Source organism: Diadema antillarum, unplaced genomic scaffold, assembly GCF_040938485.1.
Source record: "Diadema antillarum isolate AM-2024a unplaced genomic scaffold, OU_Dant_1.0 seq00000288_RagTag, whole genome shotgun sequence".
Classification (NCBI taxonomy): domain Eukaryota; kingdom Metazoa; phylum Echinodermata; class Echinoidea; order Diadematoida; family Diadematidae; genus Diadema; species Diadema antillarum.
This window is the reverse complement of record NW_027271315.1, coordinates 231,906-253,271: the sequence shown is the minus strand read 5'-3', so window position 1 is coordinate 253,271 and position 21,366 is coordinate 231,906. Positions and strand designations below refer to the sequence as shown.

The following is a 21,366-nucleotide window of genomic DNA, read 5'->3' as shown; positions in this document are numbered from 1 at the left end:
TCTGAGACCAAGTGGCCGCTCTTGGATGCAGAGACAGTTGCACTCAAGAGCAAGCGCCTGCGTTTAACCATGGAGGTACAAAGAATTTTTGCACCTCCATGGTTTAACAGGTTACCTCAAAAGGGATACAATCTGTAGTTGCATGCTTTACATTTCAAGCGAAGGAAATCCAGCTGGTTTTGCCAGCTATGGAGGAAAGTTTGCACAGGCAGGTCATGGGTGGGTGAGCATGAAATAATCGCCTCTGCCGAAAATGAAGGTAACGCCCCAAGTTCGTCGTCACAAACTGCCGAACATCCATAACGATACAGGAAATGAAGAAAAAATACTTTTAAGAACTTCATGTCGTTGCGTCTGAGGGATTCTTGATTTGTCTTGGACATGAATCATCACAGTTACTGAAGTTTCATCGACTTTGCTTAGAATATCAATGTATTATAAGTGTCATTACTTCTAAAAGTGATGATTCTATAAAAATGAGAAGCATGGTTAAAGTAGTAAGAACGATAGTATATTTATAGGAATGAATATAAGCAGAACGCTAATGAGATGAAACATCTTTCTGTGTTTTTCATGATGTGGCAAGTTTTTTTTTTCTTCTGTGCATTTTGTGAGAAGTTCATAGCCTTAAATTGCTAACGTTGTTCTGTATGTGTACAGCAAATTTAGCAGTTACGTTCGAGAGCGGGGTATGTGCTTACCCGCAATACACAGTGATGATTTGTCTCTTATCGTTTGGACGGTTGCATCCACATTGTCACTTCTCACGTTCTGCTGTGTTTGTCTCAATTTCCTCGGGCAATTACTGGAAATCCGTTTCAAAATGTTGCCAAATACCTATTCCAGATGACAGAAGCTTTCCTCGCATCACCCCCCCCCCCCGATTGTCATAAATGATTCGCATGCCAATCCATCCTTCAGATTTATAGAATCTCCTTGGAAACAAGATGGAAAATCAAAACGGTTTGTGTCAAGTTTACGCGCTACACCTGTCTCCGAAGTCAGAAGCGACCATGTTCTGTATTATACAATGCAGGATAGTCTCAAATTCCCGTACAATGTGAATCAATTCGGTCATAAATCTGTTACCCTAATCGTACCCGAAAAAAAAAAAAGAAGAAGATGCGCCCGTGAATCCGCGGATTTATAGTGATCATGTTGTTCAGGTGACGGGGGTTAATCGAATTGTGAGGTCACAGCGGGGCATGCTTGCTAGCGCTCGACACATAATGATCTCCATCGAGGGAATGACTATGTGAGAAGGTCTGTGTTCAAGGTGAATTTGATAGACAGAATGACAGCAACGAATGTGACTGTGACAGTTTCATTTAAAGGAAACCAAAATCAAAATATAAATTTACACTCATAGTAGAAAAAAATATATATAGAAAATATAATGGAGTATTCCACAAAATTTCATTTTTCATGGAAAGTACGCATATCATTGACATGCCACTGACACACGTTAAGGGTAATATTTTCCCTCTACTTTCTGAAAGAGGTAAGCAAAGTATTCTTTCATAATGCTGGAAAAGTTGAAATATGTTACATTTTCTTCATATTTTCTATATATTGTTGTCCATAATGACGTCATGAACTGTAGCTGTCTTCTTGTCCAGCGATGACGGCACAGAAACTTTAAAAATTCACAATTCTTGAACGGAACGTCCATTTTTCTTCAAACTTTCACTGATGATTTCCACTAATATTGCTGCTTTCACTCAACCCACATTTACATTTGGGTTTGGGTTTCCTTTAAAACGGTTTTGCAGTATAACCCCTTTCCCCCTCACCCCCGAAGAAGAAGAAGAAGAAGAAGAAGAAGAAGAAGAAGAAGAAGAAGAAGAAGAAGAAGATTATTATTTGCAAGTTTTCGCTAAACAGTGTTATACTTGAATAATCACAGCCGACAACCACTTCAGCAAATAAAAGACGTGGGGACGATGACATGTCTATCTCGTTGGCTTGCCCACATATCTTTTCTGATAATAGTTTTGTAATATAGGGTCTAAAACTCGTTTTCGCAGTCAGTGTTGGCATCTATGATATAGCCTATATATTATTTTTGGGGTATATGTAAATTTATTTATATATTTAGGATACGTATTCGATGAAGTATACAAATCAATTACCTATCTTTCTGCAATGTGCATATTATAAGTGTGCAAAACCATTGATGTTTTCCGACGTGGGGGGGGGGGATGTTAACCACAATCTGGCGATATAATGGAGTTACACCTAAAGAGTACGGCATCTTCTCATGTAGAACACAATCACAAAGTCAAGATAGTATATGTACATGGTCTGCCAATACGGTCTGCCAAGTCCCACGCATGTACTTGTTCCGAAGAAGAAGTGTGTAGGCCCTTGCCACAGGGAGTTACTCCTTGGTACCACCGAGGATATCTCCTCCCGCGGATTTGAGAGTCGGTTCACACCTCCCTCGTTCTGCATCAGAGTTACCCCGGAAACTCAGCAAAATTACGTTGTAATTCTTCCGGTGCACTCTACCATTGTCGTTTTATTTTTGTTCACATAATTACGATTTGCTGTATTATAGGCCTACTTGTTGAAGGAAGGATCTAACATTGATACCCGTTTGTGTATATACGTATACGGATGCGATGATAAAACGAGGGTATACGGCAGTGTTTGTTGTTCGTTCATCCGGTAGCACTTTGAAAAAGGTTACCTTGAAATGTGAACCTTTTTGTGTGACGGAAGTTCATGAATTATTCATATCGCATGTCACATACCCTGCCCAAGTGTGGTGGTGGATGTTGTCCCCTCTGCAATCTCTCTGTATCCATGGAGATGAGGTCTTTCCCCGTCAATCCTTTCTTGCTCTGACCAATTAGGAGGTACTCTGTAGGCGTGTTCTCGTATATAGTACCTTCAGGGAGGTGGGTTCCCCTGGTACCTTCTTGCTCTGACCATCACAGGGAGGTGGGCCTGCTCTGACCATCAGCCGCACGCTGTACTCGTATACAGAATTTATTAAATGACAACCTTGTTTTCCACATGTGCTGCAAACCCTATGACATTGCGATAGAGCAATAGACATTGGCGAACACGTGGGAAACCATCGATGAAACTGAATACTGGGTTTCGCTATGAGAAATAACGGACGTTGATTGGGTTTCTATATGTCCATAAATATTTCGCCTATAGCCACAACGATTTCTTGCCTGCTAGCATGAGTGAGCTCACTTCTGTGAGGTTTTTGCCAACAAATATTGAAAGGCGCTCAATCAAATAGACCAATACTTTGCTGTGGATATAAATGACCTTTTTAACGTGTACTATACCTTCCCACACATTATGGAATGCGCGTCCTCGTGATCATGGTATATTCGTTACCCCCTACATCGCCACTGTCCAAACACACGCTGAGGAACTATAAAAAAATGTTCACAAGTTCATGTCGCTTCAGCGGACTCTCTGCTCACAAAAAAAGGCTGGTACCCCTATTCTTCTCTGTTCGTCCCATTTCATTGAGACTGTGATATTAATAAGGACACAACAGCGAATACATGTGAATGAATTAAATCCGGTCCAGTCTGTGGAATCGTAGATGACCATGATCTTTGATTTCCGTGTAATCAATCCAAGATGCCACCACTGTCAATGTTATCCTTCCCTCAAACTGTCACTTCCGTCGTCGAATCTCCTTATTTTGTTATCATTATTATTATTTTGTACTTTTTAACTTGTGCACTTTCTGAAATTGGCATATCTGTCTACTTCCTGTTTATCTTTTATTTCTAACCCCCCCCCCCCCGCTTTATGCATATATCCTCAGTAACAATAACATTTCACGTAAAAGAAAAAAAAATGAAATTGAGGTATGAGTTTTCTTCAATTTGTCTGCCTTTCGTACTCATATCTTCACCCCTCTGTTGAATAATCTCTTGCTTTCATTTAAAAATGAGATTTTCGAGCGCAGAAAGAAGTACCTCCTACATGAGACGTCGCCATAATGAATATGTCGGCGGCAGTAAACTAATAAGAACTAGGGAGTTTGTCAAACGTTATGCGGTTATAGTTATCATTTTGCTAGGTATTATTGGGTAAATTGCACTGAAGAGGGATTGAAAGAAGATGCCATTGTGGATTTTTTTTGTACACGTACATAGTCACACAAATACTCATAATCAGCTAATACTCAAACGCAAACTATACACATTATACACATTATACACACAACAACACACACTATACTCTGTATGATGATTACACGAAGGATGAAAACGCAACTTTATGAAGAGACATGAATTATGTGTTTTAAATACCGAAGGAAATTATGACAACAAAGAAAAACTGCAAGAATGAAATACATTGTACATTGACAATGCATGAGGAAAGCGTGGTAGCGCGTTTGTTTGTTTGTTTGTTTGTTTATTTATTTATTTATTTATTTACTTGTTTTATTTTTTTTTCTTTTTTTTTTTTTTTTGGGGGGGGGGGGTTTGTTTCATCATAGTTTCTATACACCATAATTCCAAACTACAGGCATCTGCTTCCATTCGCGCCAAAATCTCTTCTGAATTGAGTGCGCACTGCCTCTCTCCGCGCGTTCTAATAATTATTCTGGTGATACCGGAAGATGCTCAACTATCTCTGCCTGCCACTCAAAAAGACACATCAACGTCCAGATTAGTTTAATTGAATTACGTCACTCAATTAAACGGCGGAAACACATTGCCCTTTGTCGACCGTTCTTCTGGTATGTGACAATAGTTAGTAATACAGTAATGGAATGCCAGGGGAAAATAAGAAAAAAAAAATCGCGAAAGTTTTGTTTTTCGTTTGGCTGAAATTTTGTGGGAATGCATGGATCTGTTGAACAGGAAGGGGCTCATATTAACGGTGCTTTACGAATTCAGATTAACACTTCTACACTTCCTTTGTATTATTTCTTCCCAGTCGTGTGAAATCTTTTTCTTTCTTCTGAGAGTGCTGTCCTTAGTATAAATGACTATGAAAAGTTCTCCAAATTACCAGCAACTGCGTCATTTGGTAGACATTTCTCTGTCATCTGCGAAAGGGTACGAAAAAAAAAAAACCACCCTGGCAGGATATGAGTTTGCGTCCGGAGGAGAAGAAGGGGTGAGAACAGGGGGACGGAAGGAAGGATTCCATATATTATCCTTTAGCAATGCCTTGTGCTCACATTATCAGACTCACAGCACCATCGCTGTGCTGCCTGGCAACTAACTGAAGACATTTCAGGAGACTTCGTCGACTTTCCCTTAGCAATTGAAATGACACCAACTACAGTAACTGCCAACATAAACAGGACGAAATGCATTGCGGGATGTTCCTTCTCAATCTACTACATTGCATGGACATTTTGACGAACCAAAATGTCTTCGGACCCTCTTCCTCCTAACGATCCCCGCTCTTAATTACTTCTCGTCACAGTTGTCCAACACCGTTATTTCTGTTTGTTGGTTGTTGTTACCCTTTTCCTTTTCTTCTCCAGCTGCTCGACCTCTTCGGCGCGCGCTCTTCCTTATTATACGACTCTCTCACATCACCTGTTCTGACGATAATGACGAGCGCGATTGTCGGTTAGCGATCATTATCGATCATACCGATCAATGGGAGGGGAGTCTAAACTGTTGGAGTAATCGCACTATAGTGACATCGTCTCATCAGTGTACGATTGCTTACGACGACTACACGTCAAACTGCGTCTGGATTATACACTTAAAAGGACATTACAGACAATTTTCATAATTTCACATCTTGTAGTACATAAATCGACTACTCTATGTATATATTTGTTAAATTTATTGTGGTTCTTGAGCAAAGAAACAATACTTTGAAAAACCTTAAACAAATTACACTGAACAAGGATGATGACATAGGAGGTTCACATATTTCAGAAATGTAGCAGTGTAATTCCTTTACAATACCGCTCGCTTGCGAGTTCACCTGTGAATAATCTATGCATGCCTTCTTCTTTTGTTCTGCTTCCTTGATCCTCAACTCATGCATTCTTATGGTGACTCTGCCATGTCATCATCCTTGTTCATTGCAATTTGTTCTAAATTTTGAAAATATTCTTATTCTTCATCCCAATTATCACAAATTCTGAAACTCTGTCCTCAGTATTACTGATTTATAGTTGTTCAAATGTAAAAATCTGAAAATCATCCGGAGGTCTCCTTTAAGGGCGTATATTCCTCTGAGCTGCGAATGTTTGCAAACCTAGCAATTTTTTTACCGAATTTTTGGTCTCGTCAGGGTTCACGAACAGTTGCCATTAAATTTGTAAACAGCTGCAATCATATATTCGCCTATGGATTTCATTGAACATTCTTGAACATCTTCAAAAATGTGTGGCCTATAATAAATAGCGACAAGTTGCGACAAGAAAAGTGTGAAAAGTTGTGACAAGAAAAACTGTTTGCGACAATGAAAACTGCTTGCGAACTTGATTGCAACTGTTTGCGAACATGATAGCAACTGTTTGAGAACCCTTGCGAAACTTAAAACGATCAATAGTGGTACTTCTGGGTCCCATTTCATAAAAGATGTGAAGATTTTTTCTCTATTCTTTTGTAGCAACAGCCAGTCAGGAAGCTGGATTCTTGTCATTACAATGACAAATGGTCATTGCAGCCAGAATTGCTATATTGACAACTTTTTCTGAAGTGCAGTCCAGGTGCATCCTATAGTAGCGACCAGGTTTTGGTTTCTTTGTTTGTTTGATTAATTTGTTTTTGTGATTTATCATGCTAAGTTTTGATGTGGTTTAGATTTGATTTCATTTGTTGTTGTTAGTGGGACAAAAAGTATACAGCCATTGCTTCATCCTTTTCTTTTTTTAATTTTATAGAGTTATTAGTGAGAGTACTTGCTGTCGAAACTTACAGACTGTGCAGTGTTATTTCATGTCTCATTATGATCTTCCATTAACCTTGAGGTTAATAAGTAAAAGCTGAATAGATTTTTTCCCCTGCCGTTGCTGCTTCAGATGCGATTAGAATTTCGAATTTCCTTATATACACTCTGGATATACTGCGAGGCCGTGATCCCAGTCAAGCGCACTGCTTTTATATCGATGACGGTCTCCGTGGTCTCCTCTACTTTACAGGCCTACCTCGAAATAATTATGTACATGATTACACGTATAATAATACGTTGTTTTCTTTCATCTACTTGTATGTCTATGTATATTACGAGTACGTTCATTTCAGCTTAAGATTTCGTTCAGCTTAAGATTCAAAGCTCAAATTCACAAGGGTTTGCAATGCCTATTAAATGTCGTCGTGAAATCTTGAAAAAAAAAGATATTAAAAAAATGATAGTAATAAATGAAGGACATCGACCTACGACTACAATTGATACCTGGAGAAAGTTGAATGGTGCATTGTTCTTCAATGTGTTCAATGCATTTCACTACTCTCGATTATTAACCAAATCAATGAGAAGAAATTGTTGACAGTTTTACTTTTCGTTTTGTTCCTCTATATGCCTTTATACTCTGGACTGGACGCGAAACTACTAAGTACTGGAAGGCTGGCATATTGCAGTACTTTATCTTGAATAGTCAAGACTAACATTTCATTATTGTTCGTGCGTCTTGTTGCCAATAAACTAAGGCAAGTGTCGAAAATGATTCGGTGCCAATTTTGAAGGTTATTGATCTCACCACACACCCACATCGTGTATTGTCGGAATGATTGACAAGTCCACGCTTCAGTTCTGTTTACATATATCGTATTGTTGTAAATAGCAGGAATTTTTGAAATACTTCTTTCTTCGCTGATTTTATTTTTTTTCTCTCATGAGAATTGTTTTTGTTACATTCACTCTTGCGAATCGATTTGACTGCTGTACATTTCATATTGATCATCTTGTTATTCCGTCTGGATCATTAATGCAATGAGTGATAATGTAAATAATGATGATAAGTGGTAGAGTGAAGTAGGTTTATTGGGGCTCTTAGGAAGGAGACCGTGGAGTCGAGTCTCAGGCAAGTTGTACAAACCAAAAAACAATAACAAAAACAAAACAAAACAAAAACAAAAACACCATTAGAGAAGTTGCTAGCTCTAATTTATGTCCTTCTCGACCCAGATGGGCAATGGTCGTTCAGATGGCGCAAAGCTCTTGAAAAGAAATGCCCCCTAAGGGTTCAAAGTTGTCATTATCATGATCACATTATTATCATTATCATCATCATTATCATTGTTATTTTCTTATCATATGCTATTGTCATCTGACTAAAGTCCTAATTGTGAACAAATCGTTGTAGTTGACGAGGCGTCAATGAGGGTAAATATTGCGTCGTAAAGCAACGCTCGATATTAAGATCAAAGTAAATAACTCTGAAAACTCTATACAGTTCCGTGAACCAGCAATTACCGTCTTTGCCCAGGGTAGCCTTTTGCTTGCTACTATAATACTAAACCACAGAGCTCTGTAAATATCATTACCCCGGGAATTCCAAGACCTCACTTGATAAATGAAAGTGAATGTGTAACAACCTGGGTCAGACTGGACAGTGATTGTGGACAAAGGATTTGGTACAAGTAACGAGGTTTTAATGTTTGTCGAGAATTAAAACCAGCCGAAGACCTGCTCTTTAGTTGAATCTCGCTCACGAGTTTTGTGAAATGAATCAAAGTTCTTCCATTATTTGAGTATGCTGCCATTTTGAGTACTGGGTAGGCATGTGCTAGGGATCATGCGATGAATATTTATATGTACATGAGCGTGTTTAATGTGTGTGTGCGTGTGTGTGTGTGTGTGTGCGCGCGCCCGCGCGCGCGGTCGTTTGATTTCATAGACTGGAACGAAGGAGTACATTGCCCATTTTGATTTCGCCATGCTTGTGGGCTATAAAATGCGACAGGAGAAAAGTTTGATACAGAAGTAAACAGGGTACAGGTGAAAACAATAGTTTTCCACAAATCAATGTGTATAATCATAAACTTACGTGGAAGACCGGCAATTATGAAAAAAAGAAGAAGAAAGAAATATGAGCTTGTATAAGTTCGCTTGTTGAGCTTGTTGTAAACTGAGTCTCGAATTTTCATAGAGATACTTTAGTTACCCACTGACATATCAACTGCATTGTGAATTGGAACACAGCAAAACCACACGTAACAATGAACTGCTACCCAAATAGTCTCTAATTGTCCAAATATATATACCATAATGCAGTAAACGCGTCAAATAAGGAAGAAAACGTTAAAATAAAGTCCAGGTTTCTGTTATTCTAAGCCAATGCGTCACAATAACAATCTTGTTATTTTTTTAACCTTTGGCCACCAATTTGCAGGAAATGAAGAGCTATTTTAGCAGTGACGTATAACTAAGATTCGCCGTAATCGGCAGCGTTTATGAAACGTATCGGATTCATGATGTAATAAGAGGTTATTATGGCAATCTTTCTTTTTTTTTTGCATGACATTCTTGTTTGAATTGTGATGGAGGGTCAATGCAGTCTTGAAATTCAGAGAACAAATTAAATAAGTGAAATTGGAGCAACAAATGAGTCCAGTTCTGCTCGTACAATGTCTTTGAGTTTAATCTAGACACAAATCGTTGTCCTTCTCGACTCAACTTAAAACAACTCTCGTCATCAAAAAGAGGAGCGAGAAAGAAATAGAATCTCAATCCCAGATTGCGTTGGAAAATTTGATTAAATCTGATATCTGCATGCAAAAAGTCAACAGCAACAACAAATAGGTGACAATCTATAACGGACAACAAACAACCAAAAAAAGATTTCCTTCGGTAAATGCTTAACTCGAAAAACTTCTCTGTTGATGTTTATAAAGCGACGTGAAATGAAATTAGACTAAAAAGGTAAATTCCGCCAAACGGATAGAATGTTTGGAGAATACTAAATAGGTTGCACAATACATAGTTACAAAAATGGTATCAGTCGCGATCACACATGCACATCAAATGGAGCGATATGATGTAATCCCTTTGTCTGAAATAGTTTGAAAGCCGTGATTTTGGTTGACTGTTTGTCAAATTTAAGTCCCTTCCTCATGAAAAAAAAGAAATGTCACCAATGCAGACCTTTCCTAAATCTTGACAAAACTCTGATGTGAATTATGCGATTTATTCTTTCTTCTCTACTACATTCAAACTCTCCTATAAGCCGGACTTGCACAATTCGAAAAAAAAAAAAAAACACCAGCCAAACAAAAAAATAAAACTGGTTATGTCGGACTGATATAAACGTGTGTCGATAGTGTACGTCGAGCAAATTGAAAATAGAATTAGCGCATTATATTTCAAATGTAACTTTCGTAATTAACAGCTAATCAGAAACCAGCATTTAATTGTTGTTGTCGTTGTTGTTGTTGCCTTTTTAATGAGAGCTTTAAATTGACAGTAATTGTTTTTGATGAAGCCAGATTAAATACAAAATCATGTACTTCGTATTAGTCTATGAAATTACCTGTCATTGGGAATATTCGATAAATAGGTTGAACTGAAGAGTAGGCAGATAGACATATATTGGATACATCGACTCCGTACATATCATTATTATACACCAACATGGAAGAAAAAAGAGACGACGGGATAGAAAAGGTGAAAGACGGAGATGACTGCTATAGATGGAAAGATGGATTGATGGATAGACAGAAAGATAGATCGAAGGGTAGATTAGACAGGTGGATTCATAGATTCATAAAAGTGCGTAGTGGATGAAAAGAAAAGAAGAACAGAGAGACACAGTTAGAGATAAAGATAAATGGATTTTATTGGAATGGCGGGGGGGGGGGGGGGGGAGGAATGGTGTAAGTGTGAACGTGCAAGGTTAGCCATGCTAAACCCAGATGATAATTAATGACGGGAGCATGCTCATCCCCGCGTGTCGGGGAGCAAACAGGGAGGTTTCGTATTTGCTTTTCGCGGTTTTCACACGCTACGAAAGCAGACCGAATCCGGATTCGCCGATGCGAATTATTGAAGGCGATGCCGCGTTGTGGGCGGACCGGACCAACCCTCAGACACAGGTACGTGCTGCAAGAAGGTAACACCTCGAGATGAGCCAAGGGGCCTTGAAGTTCATAATGACGAAAAAACAAAGCACCGTGACGAGGTTCATCAACAAGAGCCAAGACTAAGCCCCCTTTCGAGAAGTAAAAAACACACAAAAAACAATTACGTGAGGTAAGAAGCTGCATTGCATCTCCTTGCAAGTCCTTTAGACTCCGCAAAACCTCAGGATATGTAGAGAGTCTGACCAAATTGTAACAGTGACCTGCCGCAACCTTTCACTTCGAGATCTGTCAAACGTTAGCAATTCTCCGTAGCGTGCCACATCGATTTCTTGTTCATGTATAGGTATTTTAGTAAAATCTATGGACATTTTGACCCATTGGCACAGAACGGGGTCTTTCACCTCCAGGGGCCTGTTGCATAAAACTCCAACCGGACTTTTTTCCGGTTGAAATCACAAAATTCCGGTTGGAGGCTCTCAACCAGAGTTTTTATGCAACGGATTTTACATTCTTAGGTTAGCAACCTTAAAAAATTCAGGTTGGGCAAATCCCAACCTGAATTTTTTAAGGTTGCTAAAAAAGTTTTATGCAACGGGACCAAGATGTATACCAAACATGATATTCCAGCGAAATCTGTTACTTCACTACACGTTAAATTGGCTTTCATCAAAAGTGTAAAAATGAAACCAACGGATCAGTGAAATCTAACACGATGGATGGAGTAAAATATTTACAGATTATCAACGTTTTTCGCATGTTATTTACTTGAACTTATAGGTTATCAGTCAAAACTATACATTCGTATCTATAAAATGCTAATTGTAAGGTCTTTAGGATTGTATTCTTGTTCATGAAACAATTTGAACGGTAAAGAATTGATTTGTAGCAATCGCTTTAAAGGTCGACGGAGTGATTATGGTGAAATAATGAGAGGGAAGGAAATGGTTGCAGAATCTTAGGACGAAACACATTTTCTTTTTCCCCTGTCAACGTTGATATCGTCATTACGGCGTCTTAAATTGCACACGCGGTTGTAAATGGTTGTAACCAGTTTCGCTGTTGCGTGATGACGTGGGAAACTGCCATAACTTCTAGATCTTATGTCCGACTTAAGATTAAACCGCTGTCATTCTGTTTATTTAATTGAATATGGATTAGCGTTTCCCTGTCTATGGGAAGACTAATGACTAGAGAGGCTGACCCAGTAACCCAAGACCCACTGACCCAAGTGAACTTTCGAGAAATATCTCAAAATTGGATAATGATGATTATTAAATTTTCTCTGAACCGACGATACATGTTTTTGTTTTTTTTTTAAATCACCGCAAAAAAGAAGAAGAATGAATTACTCAAAATAACCCCTTCAATGATATGCTGTCTTCTCCATCTTCCCAATTTTTTGTCGGTAGGTGTGTGTATGTGTGTGTGTGTGTTTAGTCTTGCTTTTGGCACTTATTGTCTGTGTTATGTTTGCAGAAATGTTAGTAATTTATGCCGTCCTTTTCAGCACAAATTTACGACTCAGTTGTCGTCAAAATTCCCACGATCAGTCGGGCAGTGGGCGCTAAAATTTCCAATTTCTCTCAGAGTAAACGCACTGTTCCATGAACGGGTCTGTAGTGCGGCTTGTACGTCACACCGCGAGCAATGATAAAAATATTATGATCAAATATTGATCAATGGCAATTAATATGTTGCGTCCATATTATCCTGATTGCGGCACAGTTCCGTTCTTTTCTTCCTTTCATTTTTGTTGTGAAAGACTCCTTCCCGATGCTTTGTATAAAAAGCGTATTCTTTAAGAAGGAAAAAATGGCAGCCATTTGGGATATTTTTCTTTTTCCATTCATGTTCTATTTGTTCAAGACATGTTGATTTACGATTTTTAGTCTGTCGGAGGCGAACTGTACATAAAATAAGAAATTTCCTCATTTTTTTCTCTCTCTCTATTTCAGATTTTCCTCCATATTAAAATAGAGCGGCCGTATCAAATATTACTAATTGAAATTAAAGAGACCGGCTACATCAACCACGACTTTTTGTGTGTTGTGAATATATAATAATTTGTGTCTTATTACCCATATGTTATCGATTTAAAATGGTGTAAGCGTGTGACTATTTTTCTAAATCATGGGGGGGGGGGTAGTAATCTTGTTGCCTAGTACTTGTTATCTTCTCAGAACTGTTTTATGAGTTAAAATAACATAATTAGATGAGTAATTTTCTGATTACCACAGGGCTCATAGGTAGGTTTTGACGTATAGTAAACGATGCTAGCCGAGGCTCGAACCTTCTCATTTCATTTCATCTTATTTCATTTCAAACAAAAGTATGAAATACAATAAGATAAATATAACATTTGCATATTCTTACGTGCGAAATGTAAACCTTGGCTGTCAATTGGAACTTTTTGTTTGTGTTAAAAGGAAACATTTTTATGAAATGGAATTATCTTTGGGCAAGGACAAACATGACACATGATCTGCACATAGAGTAATTTGAAGGGGAGGGCGGAATAGTGTTATAGTCATAAGGGCTTTTTACACTTGCAATACTTAGCCCCACCATTGGTACCGGACTTTCCTTAGCCCACTTTCTGTTTACACTTGTTTTGCGAAAGTGGGCTAGCCCCACCGACAATCCCGTACTATCTGGCCCTGCAAAATAGCAGGGTTAGCATCGCAATTGCGGTGCCAAGCAAGCGAGTGTAAACAGAACGAAAAAATAAACCGGGGCTAAGCGACGGAGACGAAGTCCGACCCCCCACTGACCAATCAGAATCGAGGTAATCAAGTGCTTTCGTTGCGTGCGTGTACTTGTACAGTGCACAGCGTAATCGTGAATATTCATGTGGTTTGGAAAGTACGGGGCTAAGAAATGGTCAGTTTTCTCCTTAGCCCAGGACAAGAGCTTAGTACGGGATTTATTGGCGAGTGTAAAAAGCTGAAAAAATTGGTACGGGACTAACGATAGTCCTGGGTCAGAGAAAGTAAGTGGGTTAAGAAACACAAGTGTAAAAAGGACTATAGACATTGACGCGACCAAAGCAACTACAGCTGTGTACAGGTATAAGTTGGTATGTATGGAGATAAGTTTATTGCTGTGAGTTTGTAACTTCTCCATAACCATGGCATAACCACCTCATTAACAGCGTTATTTTTAACGAACCAAGGCTTCAATTGCCCTACCACAGTCTGAGAATAATCGCCTATATTATTTTATCAACCGCATCGGTATATTTTCCCATGGATTATATGCCCTTGACTTTCAGCGTAGAGAGGAAAATCGGAAACACAGACCTGGGGACACAGCAAACTATCAGATATATTTTCTGTCATTTGCCATGCTTATATTATAATACTGCAAGGTGCTACATAAAAAAATTTCTTTCTTTTAACGCTTGCCTGAAAAGAAAGTAAAAAAATATAAGAAATTACTTAGAAAATCACTTGTAAACAGCACACGCTCATTCCCACGCTTAAACACATTGAACGAAGTAAAAAATTTGGTTCATTCAGGGAGGTGCCCTGTTTCGATCAAGTGTTTGTGTTGCATTGCATTATGAGCTTCTTCATGTAAGTGTTGGAAAGTTGCTAAAATGAAATGAAAGTGTATTGCATCACTAAACAATCGTTATGTTTTGGCTTTTGTATGGTTGACATTTGTGGGCGGGGGGGGGGGGGGTGAAATAACCTTTTGCTTGCCCAATTTAGGCAATCATTTTTTTTTCTTATTGTCAAAAAACACTTGCTCGACTTGATTTTCACTTCCCTCGTGCAATCGGTCAAGCGCTTATGTAGCACCTTTCTTTGAGGACCATGGAAGTAGAATTACTGTATTACACTCCATGGTGAGATTAATATCTGCTATATTTTTCTACGGGTAATGGCTTCCTGTTTGAAAAAGCACTGTCAGGAACCTCCCTGGTTTACAGTAGTGCAATTACTGCTGCAGGTCCAGCCTGAACGTGTCTGCGAACTGAGAAAAAGATAGCTTGGATGACCTGTAACTTGTTGCTGATTGTTTGTTTCCGAGTTCCGCTATTATCATGTGTTGATTTTCATCTCGAATGGCGTAAAACTAAAACTGAACACGCAAAGAACAGACAGCATTATCGTTCCCCTGCAGTTGCATGACCACAAGGATCAAACCCATGTTGGAGCCATCAATGTTTCCACTTTCCAAGTACTCAATCATTCTATTTCACTATTCGAGAGTCAATCAGTGCCAAGTTGTCGAAACAAGTATCATTCGCTGAAGTACCATATACGTGCGGTATTGCATGTTCTGAATAACTTAATTAATCATTATAAGATTGAAGGTCACGCGAATAGGTAGATCCTGTTTCTTGCGTGTCCAGGTAAAAATGACCAAAGGTCATCGCAGGTGTTGGAAAACTGCCAGAAAAAAAGTACACCTGGTTAATGTTCTCAGTCTGTTCTTGAATGACATAGGAGACCCGACATCTGGAACATGCACATACAGCACATGTCTTGAGGTAAAAGTACGTGAAAGGGATGATTTGGTTGTGGTTGAGATGGGGAATTCGGATTTGAAGTATTAAAGGAAACCCAAACCCAAAGAGAAATGTGGATTGAGGGAAAGCCGTAACATTAGGACTAGGAGAACATATGTGAAAGTTTGAGGAAAGTCGGACAAAGTTATGAATTTTAAAGCTTTTTTGTTGAAACCACTTGATGAGGAGACTACTAGAGATTATGACGTATGTGTATAAAGAAAATATAAAGGGAATTCCAAAAAAAAAAACATTTTTCATTAAAATTACACATTCCATCAACTTGATACTGACAGAAATGTTAAGGGTGACAATTATTCCCCGTGCTTTCTGAAAGCGGTTAGTCCAGTGATCTTTCATTATGCTAGAAAAATGTTTTTTTTTTGTGGAATTTTCTTTATATTTTCGTTATATTGTTATGTTCAGTGCGTAATTTATCATATATGGATGTGAACCTGAACACCTCAGTTTCAGAGGCGATTGCACAATGTATTTAGACCACATGCCTGATTGGAGCCCTTGACATTGCCGTAATCTTGACTGCTGAAAATAGCTGAAACTGTACCGTGGGATTGATTATCAGTCAATCCTTCCTGAATACGATATACAACACTTGCACATCCGATGAGACACGTCATAATACTTGTATGGTGCTGGTAGAAGGACATTTTGTTACATTCCCGTCCCGCGGTACACAGACAACCCCAGGAAGGAGGTGGAAACCACCTCCCTGGTTGTACAACTCTGCACTTACATTCCATAGGAAAAGTCAGAAACGCACTGCAAATCACTTTTTTTTTGGGGGGGGGGCGGGGAATGAAAAATAACGTTGGAAGACAGTGATCGCTTAATTGCGCGTGCAGTATGCATTGTTTGCAATAGTACAGTTTTACAACTTATGTGTTTTTTCCCGTCTATGTTTCCATTGAGTGTCTCATACATCTCTCACCCCTCCTTCTCTTTCTCTCCCTCTCTCTTTCTGTGGCCTTTGTATGATTCTATTTACAGATCACTTTTGTGTTTCGCCTGCTCTGTCTGTCGCTTCATCCACAATGTCCATTTATTTCTCATCTCTCCTCCGGCTGTCTGTTTTTTTCAGTTACTATAGCAACGAAAAGAGGATTTATTATGGATACGCTCCTCCCACAACCGTTAGCTTTTTAGTTCCAGTTTCATCACCTTGTTTTTTCAAATGCAATCTGTCGCTCTTCCATATTTGTGTTCCCCTGTCACTTTCATCTTTATTAATGTTTCTCTCCGCTGTGTCTCTGTCGTTTTTACTTTATTATTCAAGCTCCAAACTCTCTTTGTCCTTTATTAAGTGATTTGAAGGTGTGTCTCCTGAATAATTGCGAAAATTACGGAGGCGTGTATTGCCAGGGATATTGGTAAATGGCTGATTGCGCCCAGTATAATGCCGAAGTTACCGTCTGCCAACAGCATTGAACACCGTGCACATGAAATGATGTGCATTGCTCCTGATGTACGTACGTGCGTGTGTGTGTGTGTGTGTGTGTGTGTGTGTGTGTGTGTGTGTGTTGTTGTTGTTGTTGTTTGTTTGTTGTTGTTGGTTTTTTTTTTTTTGGGGGGGGGGGGTTGTGGAGAATAAAAAGTTATGCTGAACTCGAACCTTTTCCCTCGCAGGGGCTAAGTGTTAACAGTCCTCGAACAACACCGGCTTTGTTGCGAATATGGTGCTAGTCTTGCTCCCCTGTCTGTGTATGGCTGTGCTCTGTCTCGTTCATGATCCCTTCTGGTTCTGTAGCTTTTAATACGACTAACTTGACATCCAGAAGGCACACCGTAGGAGCGACTTTGAGTGAGACTTGTCGCATTATCAACGTCACAATGCGACTGACGATACAATGTGACAAGATAAATGCTTGAGCTCATCTCACTGTCCCCGACGTGCGCTAGTCATTGCCTTACCTCCAGTCGTTTACCAATGTAAATGGTTGTCTGCTTGAGATGATTCATTTCTATAGTAAACTCGACGATATTTTTCCCCTCCTTGGGGCTTCTCGCAGTAAGCCTATGCCACTATATATATAAAAAAATGGCGTATTAAGATTGAATGCGCTCTTTTTGTGATTATGAAATATTGGTGTGTTAATAATATAGTGGCGTAACCCGATTTCACTTGGGACGTGGTTCGAGAGTTCCCCCTACTTTTCCAAGATATTGTGATATTCCACAGATGTCTACATCCGCGTTTGGTAATGCATTGAGTGAAATTCATCACGTACGTGTTGTCGTGATTGTACCAAAATGACCAGGTACCACATCTTGCCGTCAATGTGTGTCCGTCCTTGTACTTTTGGCAAGTAACAAAACATTTTGTTGACAATTAATAATGTCTTTCATACCCGTAGAGCTCAAATAGCGTTCTGGAAATCGAGTTGGCTGTGCCCCTAGTTTCGATGTACAGTATTTTAGCATATTATTATTATGTGAGTATTAATTATTTTATCCTTGAAAGGGGGAAATCCAGTTTGAAGTTCTTTTCAGTAATGCTGCCACCGAAAGACACATTTTTTTTTTCTTGTTTTGAGAGACAGGGAAAGGGGTATGTACACAAGTCTGTGGTTTTCCTGAAGGTGACAACTTGGCAACCTGTTTAAGGATTTGTACATATGTAATCAAACCATTTTTTTTCATAATTTTTTTTTAATATCTTGTGCCAAGTGGTGAGCGTTTGAAGTTAATCATTCATAGTGCGTGATAGAGAGTCAGCCGTCGGTTGCGTGATGCCGAGATGCCATATAAGATGCCATCTATATACCGTGCATATGGCCGGCATCGGTAGATAACTGTGTTATGTAGATACAGATATAATGTAGTATCACGGAGCTATAACGCGTTGTAGCTCTGTGGTAATAGTAAATGTACCATAACCGTAGTTTTGATGCAACGGAGCGGGAGGACAATTGGGGGGGGGGGGGGGGGGGAGGGGAAACAAACAATATTCTCAAATGCTGGTTCAAGGTTACTTAATACTAATTTCTCTTTGCATTTTGTAGGCATCCTCTTGCAACTTCCATATGGGAAGGAAGGGGCGGATGAGGAGCTTTCAAATCACTATTTGACGCCAAAGTAAAATGACTTCCGAGCTGAAGAGCTTTGCTGAAACACCAAGGGTCAAACATTGCCGGAAGCAGCCCCCAAAATAGGTCACACTGCCGCGTTATCGCCTCCAACTTATCTCAAGTGTTCCTTCGAAGTGATAATTGCGCTATTCCTTCTGCTTTAGCGCTAGATGCTTTGTGAAGGATGACATAATACGTCGCGTGCGTTCTGTGCTCACTTATCTTTGATTCAATTAGACAGCCTCGCGCGACAATAATAATATGTCAACATTCAGCCTCGAGATAATTCATTTCAGCAAATGCCCTTCTTGAACTTCGCAACCTTTTTACCTGCTGTGTAGTGGACATTATCGCTAAGGCATTATATAAGAAGAAATATCGAAATGCTGTAATAAAGCTCTCGGTTATCTATCCGGTCATTCAGTGCTTATCACCTTGCCGATTTGGGTTGCTTGTTTGCTTGTGTTTGTTCCATACTTTCCCATTTCTATTTGAAGAGAATTTGTTCGCAAAAACCCATAACTCCATTTTTGAAGATTTTGAAGTACGGTCTCTGTCATAAAGTGCAAAATAATACCTTTTAAATGATATATTGGTCACTACATATAAAGGTACATTTTTGAAGTTATGGTCGAAAGAAGCAAACATTTTCTTATCATTCTCTGTATTTTTCTTGACCTTTAATCGCAAATACCTCCATTTGGCAAATATGGACTTATCGGTTTTTGTGAACAAACTCTTCATTTCTTTCGTGCCTCACCAAAATAGCAGCATCCCCCTTCCTCCCTGTGCAACGTGCGCCATTATTTTGCCTCGGGGTTCATTGATATTTGATGGTGATGAAATGCGGAAGGCAGTATGTAATCAACGATCCATGATGCTCTTTAGCTTTGGGGGCCGTTTAGGCAATGAAAAATCTCCCAGATGGGGGCTACGACTTGACGAGGACACAAATAGTGGACGAATCACGATGACATCACGTCCAGTTATTCGACCTGACATAATTGTTCCTTTCATGGTTTTCATTATGCGATCTCGTTTTTTCTTTCTAATAAAGAAAAAGTGGCTCAGTTTTCCCAATGATGATAATAATAATGATAGAAATACCCTGACTCGTCTGCTGAGCACGACGCAGATTTATTGAAAATCAGAGGGACTTGTCCGATTCTTTTAATATCACCGTGTTGACTGATACGCATACCATAAAGAGCGCATAACGAATATCAATTTCTCCACGAACACTGAGTGATCTTTGTTACACGGTCTATAAAATTGGCCTAGGAATGTGTATGTTGGGTCGCTGGAAGGTCAGCGAAGTGATTTTATTAGTGCAATTTAGTCCATGCACTCATATAATGCCTGCATCGTTTATTTTTTCTCTTGAGTATCAAACATCGCTTTATTTTCTTCCGGTTCTCCCCTTCCAGAAACTCCTGTAAAAGCCCGTCGACGAAGGGAAACGGAAGCAACAACAATCCGCAGCGTGTGGGCTCGAGTCGGGCGACAACACTGAAAGGGCGCCAGCTCCGGCGACAGGTGGAGATCACCAAGAATCTCTTCTACGTCGTCTGCGCGTTCTTGCTCTGTCTCACACCGTACAGTGTCTGCTTGCTCTACGACGATAGCGACCCTTTCGTGCCCTACGCGGCGGCCATCGTCTTCTGCAACTCTTGTATCAACCCCATCATCTACGCCACCAAGCACCCGTACTTCAAGCGCGTCTTCCGCTGCATTCTGTCGTGCCGGTGCGCGGACATTCCGGAGGCCTCAGAGTTCGTCAAGCGCGCGTCTCAGAAGGTTGTGAAACCGTGCAACACCTGCAGATCGACGTCCTACGCAGTGTGAGATCACCTTCATCCGTTGATCTTCTTCTTTTTTTTAAAGGATGGAGTTACAGTAAAATTAATCATCCAAATTACTGCGAGCAGCAGATCTCGTCCTAAAAATCGAGTGTTCTACTCTTCCTCGCAAGAAGCAATATTCTTTGACAGGACGCTGGCCAGAAAGACCAATGATTGACGCTGGGAATGCGAGTATTAAACGTACAATGAAAATGTGCAGGTGTTAAAACGTCAGCATTGCAGTAAGCCCACAATAATATGCACCTAGCACACTGCAAAGTCGGCAGTCGCTGTACTGAATAATCAACTCCTGTAGAAGCAGTGAAATACGGAGGAGCCGAAAAACATGAGAACAATGCGCGAAATAATCTGAACAGCGACATAATCATTCTAATCCGACATCGATTGAAGCAATCGACAAAATGAAGGTCGGCGTTTAACGCTATGTTTGTCCTCGACCTAGCCCGAGACTCGGCCATGCAGAGACTACAACGGCTACACGACCAAATTAAACCAAACCAGAATAGGCACCAGCCGGATGAATTCGTTCAAAGTGACTTACACCATCACTCAATGTCAAGTTATAACAGAACGTAAGAACGAAAACTTCGATGTCTTTCCTAGAAGACCCTCTTAATTTGTCGGCCTTTCGATCAGTCAGGGAAAGATTGGCCCATGGATCGATGTATGGACTAAAGAGTCAGACATTCGTGTGAACTTTGATGTGAATTTCGCTACGTTTTTCAATGTGTACTTAAATCGCAGAAACGGTTGCCGAGGTCCACTAGAGCTTGAATCTACAGGAAATCGTTGGCACCACATTCACGCGTTCTTGTGAGGGCAGAGTGGTGAGCTGTTGTTCACAGAAAAAACACCAGAGTACAAGTGTATTTTGAAAACACTCTCCGAGTCTTCTTTATGACCAGTGGGACCTCTGA

At 39.8% G+C, this 21,366-nt stretch overlaps 1 protein-coding gene across 1 annotated transcript in view; it reads left to right on the top strand.

Moving 5' to 3' along the window:
• LOC139730063 (alpha-1D adrenergic receptor-like) overlaps positions 1–21,023 on the top strand; it is a 50,053-nt gene extending 29,030 nt beyond the window's left edge. Inside the window, exon 2 of the mRNA XM_071640974.1 lies at positions 20,015–21,023. Coding sequence (XP_071497075.1) covers positions 20,015–20,432 — 418 coding nt within the window. The 3' untranslated portion in view covers positions 20,433–21,023. The remainder of the gene's footprint in view (positions 1–20,014) is intronic.
• Positions 21,024–21,366: the final 343 nt, after the last annotated feature.